The sequence below is a fragment of the Microcaecilia unicolor genome, chromosome 7 (assembly GCF_901765095.1).
Source record: "Microcaecilia unicolor chromosome 7, aMicUni1.1, whole genome shotgun sequence".
Classification (NCBI taxonomy): Eukaryota; Metazoa; Chordata; class Amphibia; order Gymnophiona; family Siphonopidae; genus Microcaecilia; species Microcaecilia unicolor.
The window spans coordinates 177166148-177180350 of NC_044037.1; the positions used below are offsets into that span (position 1 = coordinate 177166148).

A 14203-nucleotide genomic window follows, 5' to 3' on the forward strand; every position below is an offset into this window, starting at 1 on the left:
ACGCGGCCAGATGGAGGTAATAAAAAAAATAAAAAAAAGATTTAAAACCCCCCCCCAGGGCGGCGCAGGCAAACGAGGGCAGTGGTCGGAGGCGAGGTAAACATGGCTTGTGGCGCCCTCCTGCCATGCTTACCTCGTTTACTGGAGCCGGCTCACCCTGCAGAACCACCGGCTCACAAGATGTTAAAAAAATTTAACAACCGGCTCTTGCGAGCCGGCTCCAGCACACCACTGCCTCCATGTGTCCAGACTGTCTAAGAGGACAGAGATAGTTTCTCTGATTACATGGGTAGGTGTAGTGGTGATATGCACATAAAAAGAAAGAATATTTCCTGGAGAACAAATCTTGAAGACCTAAGAGAAGATATATGGTAACCCTAGACACACAGTACCAGTGCACAAGGAAATACAGAGAATATTTCAGAAGATATACTTTAATAAAATTTGACTACTGGTGGCTGATGCGACAAACTAGAGATCTGTTTTCTCAACTTTTGGGTAACCTAATTGCCTCTTCAGTTTACACCCACCACCAACCACCACACACTCCCACTACTAAAACCCAACAGTCCTATCCACCCTCCTTGGATTGGGAAGTTAATATCACCCTCCACTAGAGCTACTTTGAAACACACAATTCAATCACACGGTAAACGCATCTGATCAGGGCCTCGTAGTAGTTCCATTATTGTCCAGAACAAACCTTAAAAGCAGGAGAAACTTCAACCCAGACACGGACTCTGATCAAAAGAATGCAAAACGTTCTCAAAATTTTGTCTACCAGCCCCGCATGAGCAGCACAGGATGGGAAATGAGCGTACGATTTAATGCTTCAGTCTCTCCCTCTGCCCTCAGCTACACTAGAAACCTTAGCTCTCAGCACATGCCCCTGGGCAGTGAAGCAAGGAAGGAGTTAGGGGGTTACGATACGCCCCTGGCCAGGAGCAGAAGAAAACAGAGCTAGCAGGACACGCCCCTGGGCAGGGGCAGAAAACAGATGAAGTAGGACACACCTCTGGGCAGTGAAGTAAGGAAGGAGTTAGAAAGACACGCCCCTGGGCGGGGGCAGAAGAAATCAGATGCAGGACACGCCCCTGGACAGGGAAGCAAGGGAGGAGTTAGAAGGACAAGCCCCTGGAGGTGAGGTAAACGGGGTAAGCATGGTTTGTGGCGCCCTCCTGCCATGCTTACCTCGTTTACCAGAACCAGCTCGCCCTGCAGAACAACCGGCTCTTGCAAGCCGGTGCGAGCCAACTCCACCCCACCACTGGTCCCACCCCACAGGAACAAAATATTGTCACAGGGAGGCGGGACTCAGCAGAGACCGATACAGTATGCCGCTGCCAGCTGGCTCAGTGCATGCAGCATTTTGCCCAGGTCTTAACTATTGACATGATGCAGCAGGATCCAGCAGCGAAATATAGAGTCACACATACAACAAGCTATAGAAACGATGGGCATTTACTAGCACTGTCAACAGTCTTCTCACAAGCCTCATCTAGATATATGATCTTTTAACCACAAATTTTTTAGGAAAAAAAACAAACAGTGCTATCTGATACAGCCCAGATTTCTTTTGGAACTTTTTCTTGTCTATGTAGTTTTAGAGAATGATACAGATACCATTACCACAGATACTGCAGTTAAGGGCCACACCTTAACTAGAAACACTGTGGATGCGGGAACAAAATGTTACCGCCCCGTGAGAACACTAAAAAGCCTTGTTCCTGAAGTAAAAAAATCATTTCCTCCATTTCAGTCCTCTTCCCCACTGGCATCACTTACATTTTCCTGTAGCCAGCAGCGATTCACAGTCATAGGCCAGCTCTGTGTTCTTCCTCCTACTGCAACTTCCTGTCTAACGTCAAACAGGAAGTTGCAGTAGAGATCAGGATGCAGCAGAAGGCAGGCCATGGAGTCGGCATGCGACAATCGCTGCAGGAAAATGTTAAGTACTGAATACATTGTAAGACTAATGTGAAGCAGACAGGAGGAAGGAGCAACCAGAGGGTGGAAAGTGTGGGGCTCTGGGCAGTAGCCACAGTTGTCCCCTTAAGGATGGCCACCACAGCTACAGCTATTGCTCGAGACTGATCACAAGCGGAAGGAGAGCAGTTGCACCATCGAGCCACACACATCTGCTGCTCGGTACTGAATGAAAATTTGAACCATATGCTTTGAATTTCTTTAGTCTGCGCTAAAGTGACAGGAGTGAGAATATAGTCCAATGCACAGCAGTCCCCCCTCCCCCCCCCCATAATCACATTGTGCAACTGCTGGGGGGGGGGGGGGGGGAAAGGAAGATAGGAAGCTAAGCACTTGCTCCCTGTGATCATGTGTCCCTGCAGCACATTGAGATCAGGCACTGCACAGTTAGTTACACTGGATCATTACATTGTCCAAATGTTTCCCAAATGTTTTCAGATCATGTTTGATTATAATGTTTTAAGTATTACAGCACTAGCAGGAACAAATTCTTATGTTGGTGAGATACATTAACAGATGCTGTCAGCTTGCGGGGACTGGGACGAGCACAGGGATAGAACTCACGGGGACATTGTCCCTGTGTTATTCTCTAATCTTGTTCTGTAATTGCCCTAATGTAGAGCAGTCTATAAACAGTTTCTTCATGCAGTGCTGTTAACAGTTGCTCACACGGACATGTGACAAACCAGCAGGAACTGTAGTGATTGACGTGAATTTGCCCTTTAGGGGCAGTTAAACTTCTGATCCAACATGAACACTCTACTGGAGGTGGCTAAGAGTCTTTGAAGGGAGGAGGGGCTACCTGTTGAAAGAGAATGGAGGATCCTGGAATGGCATACAACACTAAGTCATGTATTGCTATGACAGTGATGTGATTCAGACTCAAGATTTAACAATAGTTTGTACTTGCTATGTAGTGCAGCTCCCCCAGATATCCTACTTTAACTCAAACAGGCAAGTAGAGTTGGGAAGAAGGAAAGTGTATACATTTTGTAAAGCACAGTGGGTACGTCTTACCTGCAGAGAACTTGCCCTTATCACCACGGATTACAATGGCCTCTACGGCAAAGTCACCGATTGCTTCTTCCACAGCCTTCTGCACAGCCCGAATCAGCGCTGAGCTGGTTAATGAGTACATGGAGAGGGAAAAAAAGGCAAAGTATAACAGGCTGCACAGCACTTTACAGACATTTATTGACTATTAGTCAATCACAAGGGATAGCCATGGTCTACCTTAAAAGGAATAGTGTACACACAAATTACATGTTTATCAGAAGCAAAAGATTTACTGTCCTTCTGAATTTCTAAGGGCCTGATTTACTAAGGGTTCCTCCCCTCCATTCTCTAAGAGGAATGAAATCAGCTTGGTAAAATCAGGTCTTTATATTTCCTCTGTTTACCTATGGTTGCTATTTCTCCTCCTTTGAATCCCATGGTCAGGTTAGCTGAAAGTTTTCCATACCTTCACTCTCAATGGCTTGCAAATGTTTGCAACACAAAGCAAAGAGGACACCACAACCCTATTAGAACAATCCAGGCAGATAGAAGTAGGGATGGGTGAATGGTTTTCCACTAAAGTACAGGGGGCAAAAATGTAAACAAAAAAATGCCTTATTGGGAAATTTTAACTGTATCAGGGTTCTAAAGACCAGATGAAGAGACTCACAGACCCATGTTTCGGAGCCACCAAGCCTGCATCAGAAGTCACAATCTTATGAGAATCCTGCTTAACGAACATCATAAAGGATGCCAAAATACAGCATCAGACTGCAGTAACAAGCGTGTAAGACAGTATACTATAAAAGTAAAACCCTTATTACTTGACATGCAGTAGTGTATAATGCCTTCCAAAGAAGTCAATGCAGGAAAACGTTTGGCCACTACCACTACTCTGATCATGGAAAGCCAATTCACAACTCATCAGGTTTAAACAATTCTGATGTTCCCCTGTGTTTGGCTGTTCTGCATGGATTACTACTTCCTGTATGTCCCCAAAGGTGCTCTGATGTCTCTTTCCTTGTTGTTACCCTGCAACCATCATCCATATTCTTATTGTGGTTGAGAATGAAAAGACAACCTTCAGTGAAAACCTTTACTGTAAGAGACCAACACAATACCTCGAGTGGTGTTACAGCACTGCTATTGTACAGGAATCTTTGGGTGGCAACCTCAGAAGACCTCAAGTGTAAATCTGGGTTCATGACACCCTCTGAAGGCATGTATGCTTCCTTCTATGAACCTTACTATAACATCTCAAGAAAGGACTTGCAGGGCAGGAATAAAGTATAGGAAAAGTAAGCATGTACCTAGGGCCAAAATATTGGGGGAGTCCTTGGGCGCTAAAATCTTTCTTGAACCTGTCTTGGGAGCTAAGACAGATCTTTACCTAATACAACAGCTGCTGGTAGCAATAATAGAGCATATTGGGGGGGGGGGGGAATCTGACCTACTGCTGCCTGCAGGAGTCTATTTCCCTCTGTCTGCCAAATAAGAGGTGCAGCACTTTACCTGTTGCACCTTCCTTTGACAGGGTTTCTTTGCACTAAGAATCATGCAGGAAGCCATTTCAGGGTGTTTGAACAACATTTATCTTGCAAGAGGCCCAAAGCACTTGTTTGCTTACAGCCCACCAAAGGGTCAACTCTGAACTGGGGACTTGCATGGTCTACTTAATACATCATCTAATACAAGTTCAAAAAAAAAAAAGGCAATTTTGAACAACTATGCCCAGCAAACCAAAAACTAATCAAATTAAAGACTTTTCTGAAGACCTAATGTAGCTACTAGAACTTTGCACGCATGAATTGCCTCCTGCTCATGTTTGATCTATTATTGTACACCACCTTGAGTGAATTCCTTCAAAAAGGCGGTAAATAAATCCTCATAAATAAAGCAAAATTTCACTACTATAAGAAAGTCACTAACAATTCATCATGGCAGCACTGGTAGTCTTGAGTTCCCCTACATCTCCAGCAGCTGAGTTCAGACTTCAGGACACCACTACCTGTAAGGCAAGGTACAGCAAGATACCACCCCTCCATGGTGTTATATTCTGGACAACCATGCCAGGTTTCCCTGGGGTTAGGTGTAAGGATTGGCATGAAAGTAAAGGGATTCGCTAGGAAAGAAAGCGGAACAAAACTAGAAAGGTGGTGCTTAACTACATTTATATTTTCACTCTTGGGGTTAGGCAAGTGAATGGTAAATGGGATGAGAGAATGAAGTTGATCAAAGAATATGCTATGTTTTATTTACAACAGTCAAGTTCATACTCTTCTTAGGTGAGCACAAACTATTATGTTTCCATTTTTAAAGAAAGGCTCCGATGTTTTTTTTCCTTCTTTGTCCTTTGATGGCCAAACTAAGGTGAAAGGAATTTACCCAAGTTTCTTCAGCTAGTCCTTCCCAGTTTTTCCCCCAAAGTGAGAAGACCGAAGACGGTGTGACTTATATCCAAAGTAAAACATGTGATGCTTTCACTAAGACTATATGGCCTATTTAGACAACTCATGCTGGGATGACATGATAAGATCAAGTATCTTGGATCGAAAGATACTCATTGTTCCACAACAGTATGCTCTGCTCCCTGGTGAAAGTTAAAATGCTCTCGTCCCACAATACACTTAGCACTAGCTATAATAAAAAAAAAAAAAAAGCCAGCCTCTCTAGACCAACCTTGCAGACCTCACAGTCTTCAAAATCTCCAAGTACAGAATGTGCATACACTGCTCTGTACTTTAGGCTAGAAATAAATTTTTCTGACACTAACTCAACTTATAGCCCTAATAGACTAAAGATTTGCACCTCCTTCAGCAGTTTTCTCCCAGAATCAGGGACCCTCTCAGTCACTCTGCAGCTCATCACACCTGCCAGTAACTCTCTCAGGCCCAGATGCACAAAACCTAACGAGCCCACAACTTGCGTTTTAAACTGGTTCCAGCCAGTTTAAAACGCAAGTAGTTCACCCCGGGCATGCACTAAGGGCATTTTCCCTGCCACGGTAGCAGGCAACGAAAACAGAATGCAAATGATTGAAAAGCTATTATGAGATGCACTACCGTTTTTTCCGATTCCCTTACCGTAGGAACCCTAACGAGATGTCTGACCTCTTGTTAGGGCTCCTGTGAGGGAATCGGAAAGGAAAAGGTCCCCCAAAAAACGTAAAAAAAGAAAAAAAAAAGCAGGGAGCGCATGTGAGGGGGGTCCTTTAAGGACGTACTCTCCCTGCGCTTCTGAGAGACGTCTTTTTTTTTTGCATTTTTTTTTTTAGCTCTGCCGGCGCTGGTGTTTTTCCCCCCCTTCTATTTTGTCTTCGCCGCCCCTCCACAGCAAAACTTATGTTTTCCTGGTTGCCGGAGAATCGGGACGTCCCTTTAGATTAGGCTCCTCTTCCTGGTCTCTTCAGCCAGAGCGCGTTTCGCTGACAACAGCCAGCTAAGCCCGCTTTGATTGGCTGAAGAGACCAGGAAGAGGAGCCTAATCTAAAGGGACGTCCCGATTCTCCGACTCAGGTACCAAAGGACTAGAGAATGCAAGTGAGCTACAACGAGTAGCTCATTTGCATTCCCTATCGTTGATGCATTCCCGTTCCCTACCGATTCGCTATGGAATCGGTAGGGAACGGGAATTACCAATGTCTTTAATGCATCTGGGCCTCAGGGACAGTTTCTTTCCCACTGGCTCTGGATCAGCTCCTGCTGTTGCTCTTCAACAGCTAATTCTTGCATCTGTCTTTCTGCTATAGAACAACCTTCTGTACAGTCAAAAGTTTCTTCCCTGGCTACATTGCATTGCCTTGTTTTATCCAGCACTTTTCACAACACTAGTCTCTGGCCTTTACTCCTGCTGGGCTCTAGCCACCCTTAAGTTTTCCTTTAGTCACTCTCCGCTCCTGCGTCTCCCTGCAGCCTCCCATTGCTGGCTGCTCAGACCAAGGCACCATCTTATAACTTCACTGCAAAACCCTCTATGTAAACAAAAAATAAATTCCATGAATGATCTGGGAAACAGATGAGCCTGACATTAGTGCTGGTCAGAACAAAAATGACTGAACATGGTGTAATGGGACAGTCAACACTGATTTAAGCCAAGGGAAGTCATTCCTCACCAAGAATAATCAACATTGCCACACTGGGAAACCCCCCAGAGTCCATCAAGGCCAGTATCCTGTTTCCAACAGTGGCCAATCCAGGTCACAAAGTACCTGGCAAGATCCTAAAAAGATTAAAACAGATTTTATGCTGCTCATCCCAGGAATAAGCAGTGGATTTTCCAAAGTCCATCTTAATTTATGGACTTTTTAGGAACTTGTCCAACCTTTTTAAACCCTAAGCTAACTGCTTCTCTGGCAATGAATTCCAGAGATAGTTACACATTGAGTAAAGAAATATTTTCTCCAATTTATTTTTAACTTACTATTTAGTAGCTCATTCCGTGCCTCTTGGGAGTACACAAGCAATTCATGTCTACCCGTTCTATTCCACTCTACCATCTGCTAGGTTTTTTGAAGGTATGAAGAGAGGTGTGGTAGCCATGTTAGTCTACTCTTGTTATCAATAGAAATCAAACAAAATAAAACATGGAAAAGAAAATAAGATACCTTTTTTATTGGACATAACTTAATACATTTCTTGATTAGCTTTCGAAGGTTGCCCTTCTTCCTCAGATTGGAAATAAGCAAATGAGGTAGCAGATAGTATATATGAGAGAAACATCAAAGCATTACTTTGACTGTCTGACAGAGTGGGAGAGTGGGGGTATGCATGGGGACATCAAAGCATTTCATTGGTATTCTAACAGAATGGGTGTTGGTAGGTGAGAGGAGGGTACTAAACAGAGAAACAGAGAATTACAGCTTTATGTTTTATGAGTTAGAAAACCCAGATCCTTATTAAGTTCTGTTTGTTGGGTGTCAAAATATTCAATCATTCTTATTTCAAAGGTCTTATGTACCCTCCTCTCACCTACCAACACCCATTCTGTTAGAATACCAATGAAATGCTTTGATGTCCCCATGCATACCCCCACCCACCCAGACAGTCAAAGTAATGCTTTGATGTTGCTCTCATATATACTGCTACCTCATTTGCTTATTTCCAATCTGAGGAAGAAGGGCAACCTTCGAAAGCTAATCAAGAAATGTATTAAGTTATGTCCAATAAAAAAGGTATATTTTCTTTTCCATGTTTTATTTTGTTTGATTTCTATTGATAACCTTGAAGGTATGAATAAACCCAGATGTATATCTAGATTTTCAGAAAGCTTTTGACAAAGTCCCTCACTCTTGGGGAAAATGAACTGGCTTAAAGACAGAAAACAGTTAAAGTCAAACAGCCAATTCCCTCAGAGGAGGGTAGAATAGTGGGGTGCCACAGGGATCTGTACTAGGACCAGTGCTTTTTAACATATTTATAAGTTACCTGGAAATGTGTACAAGAGGTAATCAAATTGGCAGATACAAAATTATTCACAGTTGTTAAACTGCATGCATACTGAGAGAAATTGCAAGAGGATCCTGAAAGGCTGGGCATCTAAACAACAAATGAAATTTAGATGTGGATGAGTGCAAAGAAATGCACATTGGGAAGAATACCCCAAATTAAAGCTACATAATGTAAGGTTTCACAATAGGCATTACCACCTAGAAAAAGGTCCAAGCATCATCATGGACAATATGTTGAAATCGGCTCAATGTGCTGCAACAATGCCTGCAAGATTTATTTTCATAAGACTGTCTCAGGGGTACTAATATATGCCTTTGTCATCAGTAAGCTTGATTAATGCAAAACACTCCTACAAGGAATTCGCCATTCTGACGTCTGATGGCTCCAAATAGTTCTAAATATGTTAAGCTCATTACCAATTCTTGAAAATATGATCACGTGACCCCACTTTTACACCAAAAACACTGGCTACCAGTTGCTCACTTACTGGATTACATTTACAATTTTGGTACGTGTCCATAAGATATATAGCTCTGGGACAACCATTGTACATTTCATGATTTTCGACACCTTACAATCCTTCAAGACATCTCCGATCATCACAGCAACAACTCTTAGAACTCCCTTTTCACTTTTAGGCCTGACACTAGCTGCTCTTGGACTTTTAGCATTACACTACTACTACTAAGCATTTCTATAGCGCTGCCAGGGTTACGCAGCGCTGTACAAGTTTAAACACGGAGAGGGACAGTCCCTGCTCAAGAGAGCTTACAATCTAACGGTAACAGACTACGTAGTCAGTGTAGGTAACAGGAATGGGGAAGGTGGTTAGGCGCCAAAAGCAAGGGAGAAGAGATGGATTATAGAATTCCTTAACCCGCTCTTCGAATCCTCCCACTCCCTATTTAAATCAGCACTGAAAACATTTCTATTTCGTGAAGCATTTCCCGCTTCAACAAGAAGCTAAACATTCAGGTAGCCAGGCACCCTTTTCTCAGGCCTCTCAGGGGCCATCATCTGTCACGTTTATTATATGTATGTCTTTGCCCTCTTCCCCATTAACATTTTATAGTTCCTCATACTCATTCTATATGATGTTACTGTGACGTAAACCACCCAGTTGGCTTACTGTAAAGCAAACAGCATATTAGGAAAGGAAGAGAATATCAATGCCTTTATCACTCCATGGGAACCCACTCCTTAGACATGGTACAATTCTGATCTCTTCAGAGAAATTAGAAGAGGTGCAGGGAAGGGCAAACAAAGTGATTAAAAGGATCAAATCTTCTCCTCTATTCTGTGATGCTGCACTGAAGAGTTTCTCCTCAGGCCTCCTAAAGACCAATTTTCTATTTTTTTTCCTTTCTTGAAGAGGGGCACAAGGACAGGGTGGAGAGAGATGGAACCTCTGTCCCATGTTCTGGCTAAACTTGTTCTTTACCTCTCTCTATCCTCAACCTCTCTCTCTCCACTGCAACTGTCCCTGACACCTTCAAGCATGCTGTAGTCACACCACTCCTCAAAAAACGATCAATAGACCCTACCTGTCCTTCCAACTACCGCCCCATCTCCCTCCTACCCTTCCTCTCCAAGATACTTGAATGCGCCGTTCACAGCCGCTGCCTTGATTTTCTCTCCTCATGCCATCCTCGATCCGCTTCAATCCGGTTTTCGCCCTCTACACTCAACAGAAAGGGCACTCACTAAAGTCTGTAATGACCTGTTCCTTGCCAAATCCAAAGGTCACTACTCCATCCTCATCCTCCTCGACCTATCCGCCGCTTTTGACACTGTCAATCAGAGTTTACTTCTTGCTGCACTATCCTCATTTGGGTTCCAGGGCTCTGTCCTCTCCTGGTTCTCTCTCACCATACCTTCAAAGTACATTCTCATGGAGCTTCCTCCACCCCCATCCCGCTCTCTGTTGGAGTTCCTCAGGGATCTGTCCTTGGACCCCTTTTTTCAATCTACACCTCTTCCCTGGGCTCGCTGATCTCATCTCATGGTTTCCAATACCATCTTTATGCTGACAACACCCAGCTTTACCTCTCCACACCAGAAATCACTGCGGAAACCCAGGCCAAAGTATCGGCCTGCTTGTCCGACATTACTGCCTGGATGGCCAACCGCCACCTGAAACTGAACATGGCCAAGACCGAGCTCATTGTCTTTCCACCCAACCCCACTTCTCCTCTCCCTCCACTCTCTATTTCAGTCGACAATACCCTCATCCTCCCCGTCTCATCTGCCCGCAACCTCGGAGTCATCTTCGACTCCTCCCTCTCCTTCTCTGCCCATATCCAGCAGCCAGCCAAGACCTGTCGCTTCTTCCTCTTTAACATCAGCAAAATTCGCCTTTTCTTCTCCGAGCACACCACCCGAACTCATCTCTCTCATCACCTCTCACCTTGACTACTGCAACCTACTCCTCACTGGCCTCCCACTTAACCATCTACCCCCCCCTTCAATCCATTCAGAACTCTGCTGCCTGACTTATCTTCCGCCTAGACCGATATGCTCATATCACCCCTCTCCTCAATTCACTGGCTTCCAATCAGGTACCGCATACAGTTCAAGCTTCTCCTACTAACCTACAAATGCACTCAATCTGCAGCCTCTCATTACCTCTCTACCCTCACCTCCCCTTACGCTCCTACCCGTAACCTCCGCTCACAGGACAAATCCCTCCTCCACCACCGCCAACTCCAGGCTCCGCCCTTTCTGCCTCACCTCACCCTAGGCTTGGAATAAACTCCCTGAGCCCATACGCCAAGCCCCCTCCCTGCCCATCTTCAAATTCTTGCTCAAAGCCCACCTCTTCAATGTCGCTTTCGGCACCTAACCATTGTACCTCTATCCAGGAAATCTAAACTGCCCCCAATTTGATTGACTGTACTTTTTTGTCCTTTAGATTGTAAGCTCCTTTGAGCAGGGACTGTCCTTTGTTAGATTGTACAGCGCTGCGTAACCCTGGTAGCGCTTTAGAAATGTTAAATAGTAGGAGTTGTGGTGCACCTCTTCTGCTCCTGCTGTAACTCGTCTACATATCCAGTCAGATAAACTTGGTGATGATGGCAAGAAAAGTTTAGATTTTTCAGTGCTAAAATAAACCACTCATGTTTTGCAAACTGCTTTTTCAACAAACCCTCTTCAATTAAGCCAAGCATTGGACGAAGTAACATTGGTCAGCAAGATGTGCTTGCTTGGTTTGTCCTTGAAAAAGTTTACGAAACATGAGTCATCTCGGACCACTTATCCCTGAGCCGATAAAGAAGTGTTTTACTTTCACATTTATGGATATTAGTTCACAGAGAACAATGCATAATATTTGGAAAAAAATACAAAGACTGATGACAAAGTGGGTGTTTAATTCTTGATGGTATGAGTGGATCCATTGAGTTGCACTGCTGAGGTCTTGACAAATGTATTCAGGATATATATTTTAAATTCCAGTGTATTTGACAGAGATGGTTATTTTAACACTGAAATCAATCTAATAAGTTCTCTTGCCATCACCACCAGGTTTTATCTGCAAACAGATTTCAAGCATATTATGAAGCCCTGAAAAACCTGACTAGGTTTCAGCCCTCAAGGACCAAGGTTGGGGCTGGACATCCCTGCTTTACAGTTACAACTGTTGCTTGCGTTCCTGGCAGCAACACCCTGAAAATTTCCCTCCAGGAAAAAAAAAATATTTTTTTCCTTCAACTGTTTGCAATTTTTTTTAAACAAAAAATTTAGATTTGCTATTAACAGACTGAAGACATACAATCAAGATTTTATAGCTTCTTAATTTTAATACTTCTATTAGTCTCATTTTAAAAGTGTATACTATTTAGACCAGTGAAAACTCACTTTAATGCGTTTCAAATTACACTTTTTAGACAACAGAATATGAAAAATGTACAAGGTTATGAGAACTTTTGCAAAACCCTGTCACACTGGCAGGCAACCTACAACTCTACTCAAGAAGCAGAGAGCAGCAGCAAAAATTATTTATAAGCTCAACAAGAAGCAAGTGAAGATATAATTAAATACCCGATATACTGTAGATATATATAAAAATATGATAGAGGAAAAGATTGAGAAGCAAAACGTATGCATTATGATTTAAAAAAAAAGTCTTGCTTCTTGAAATTAGCTCTACACATACGAAATGCACGTCAGAGAAGTAGAAAGAAATAAAGAGGAAGATAATAGGAGAGTGGGAAGAATACTATACGTAACAGAAAAAGCTGATTAAAGAAAAAAAAAAAAAAGATGGAGAAGCCCCTGCACTTTACTCTGTGGTTATTTTTTCTCAGCTCACTGGCAAAAACTTTTTGACCCAACAACTTTTTAGAACTTGTACTTTCCACGCGTCTGCAATGGGGAAAAAAAAAAAAGCAACCCATACCCCTCCCCCACTGGCTCTGACACGTTAACACTGTGTACCAAAAGTATACCACAGAAACAAAAGCCACTTATAAACTTTGGTAACACCTTTCTCCGAATCCCATGGTTGACAGTGTTGAGTAATCCAACCTTTGAACTCGCTTGCAGATCTCAACACAAATATACACAAGACCTGCTCCCTGCTAGTCATAAATGCTTGCTAAATGCTTAACACAAGACAGTGGGAGAAACTACCGGCTATTACCTCAGGGCATTGACAGGGGGGTTGCTCATCGTGATCACAGCAACGGAGTCACAGATGTAACTAAACGCCGCCATGTTCCGTTTGCCAATGCACAACCGACAGCGCTCTCCGCAAACTAGTTTAGGAAAGCCTAAACTGGAACACTACAAGCGAGAAAAACCCACGACCGCCTCCAGGGGTCCCGAAATCTAATCTCGCGCCCCTCTGCCTCACGCCACCTCCTACGAAAGAAAAATAAGCGTGCGGGGCTTGGCCTGTGTACGGGTATTTATTGCTGTCCGGTCCCCGCCCCCTCCGTACCAGCCAATCGGAAGATTAGTAAACCTGCCCCCCACCCACCCCCATATACTCCAAAAGACCCGAGTACTTAGGAACCGTCACTGTCCCCGCCCCTTCTAAACTCACGCACAGCAGCAGCTTATTGTTTGTACATAGGTAAAATGTTAGGAGGTCAGGTCGGTGGTCTCTGGTCTGGTCTTGAAGAAGAACTAGCTAGGTGTGGTAGGTACTTAACTTCAATTGTATGATGGTGGCATAGGTGGCGGAGTGAGAAGGGCTAAGAATGACCCTACCTTGTGCCCCACACAGCATCAGCAGCCAGAGAGATACAAGAGTAGGGACAGAGCTTGAGGTGTTGAACCCTCAGTAGTGGCTTAGCCACAGGTGGGCCTGGGTGGGCCGGGGCACAGTAGCACACTTTTAGTGGTATCTGGTGGGGATCCCAAGCTCTACCAACTGAAGACTTCCCCCTGATGGTAATGAAAATGCTACTCTCCATGATAACGGCACCTATGCATGCTCAGTTTTCAGCGCATGCCTGCTGCAGACTGCCAAGGTGGAGAGAAACATTTTCCCACCAGCTTAGATATTTTTGGGGGGGAGGGGGAGAACACTTGGTGCCCACCCACTTCTTGCCTAGGCCCACCCAAAATCTGCTGTCTGGCCACACCCCTGCTCCCAAGTAAGGTTCCCAGCTTTTTTGACAGAGAAAAACCGACACCTGCCCTGCAGGGCCGGTTTTAGACATGCTGGGGCCCAGGGGAGGGCAGAAATTAAGGAGGGGCCCCCTCCCCCATTCTCCCCACCCACCATTACTGACACATATAAAACAACTTGACATAATTTCTTCACTCTT

The 14203-nt window shown here is 44.1% G+C and overlaps 1 protein-coding gene across 2 annotated transcripts in view; it reads right to left on the reverse strand.

The window, feature by feature from the left end:
• The window catches only part of EHHADH (enoyl-CoA hydratase and 3-hydroxyacyl CoA dehydrogenase), a 98662-nt gene extending 85360 nt beyond the window's left edge, over nucleotides 1-13302 (reverse strand). For both annotated transcript variants that reach the window (XM_030208952.1, XM_030208953.1), the window contains exons 1-2: nucleotides 13069-13302; nucleotides 3004-3107 (exon numbers count right to left, since the gene is read on the reverse strand). In XM_030208952.1, the coding sequence (XP_030064812.1) occupies nucleotides 3004-3107; nucleotides 13069-13142 (178 nt within the window). In that variant the 5' untranslated portion in view covers nucleotides 13143-13302. The remainder of the gene's footprint in view (nucleotides 1-3003; nucleotides 3108-13068) is intronic.
• Nucleotides 13303-14203: the final 901 nt, after the last annotated feature.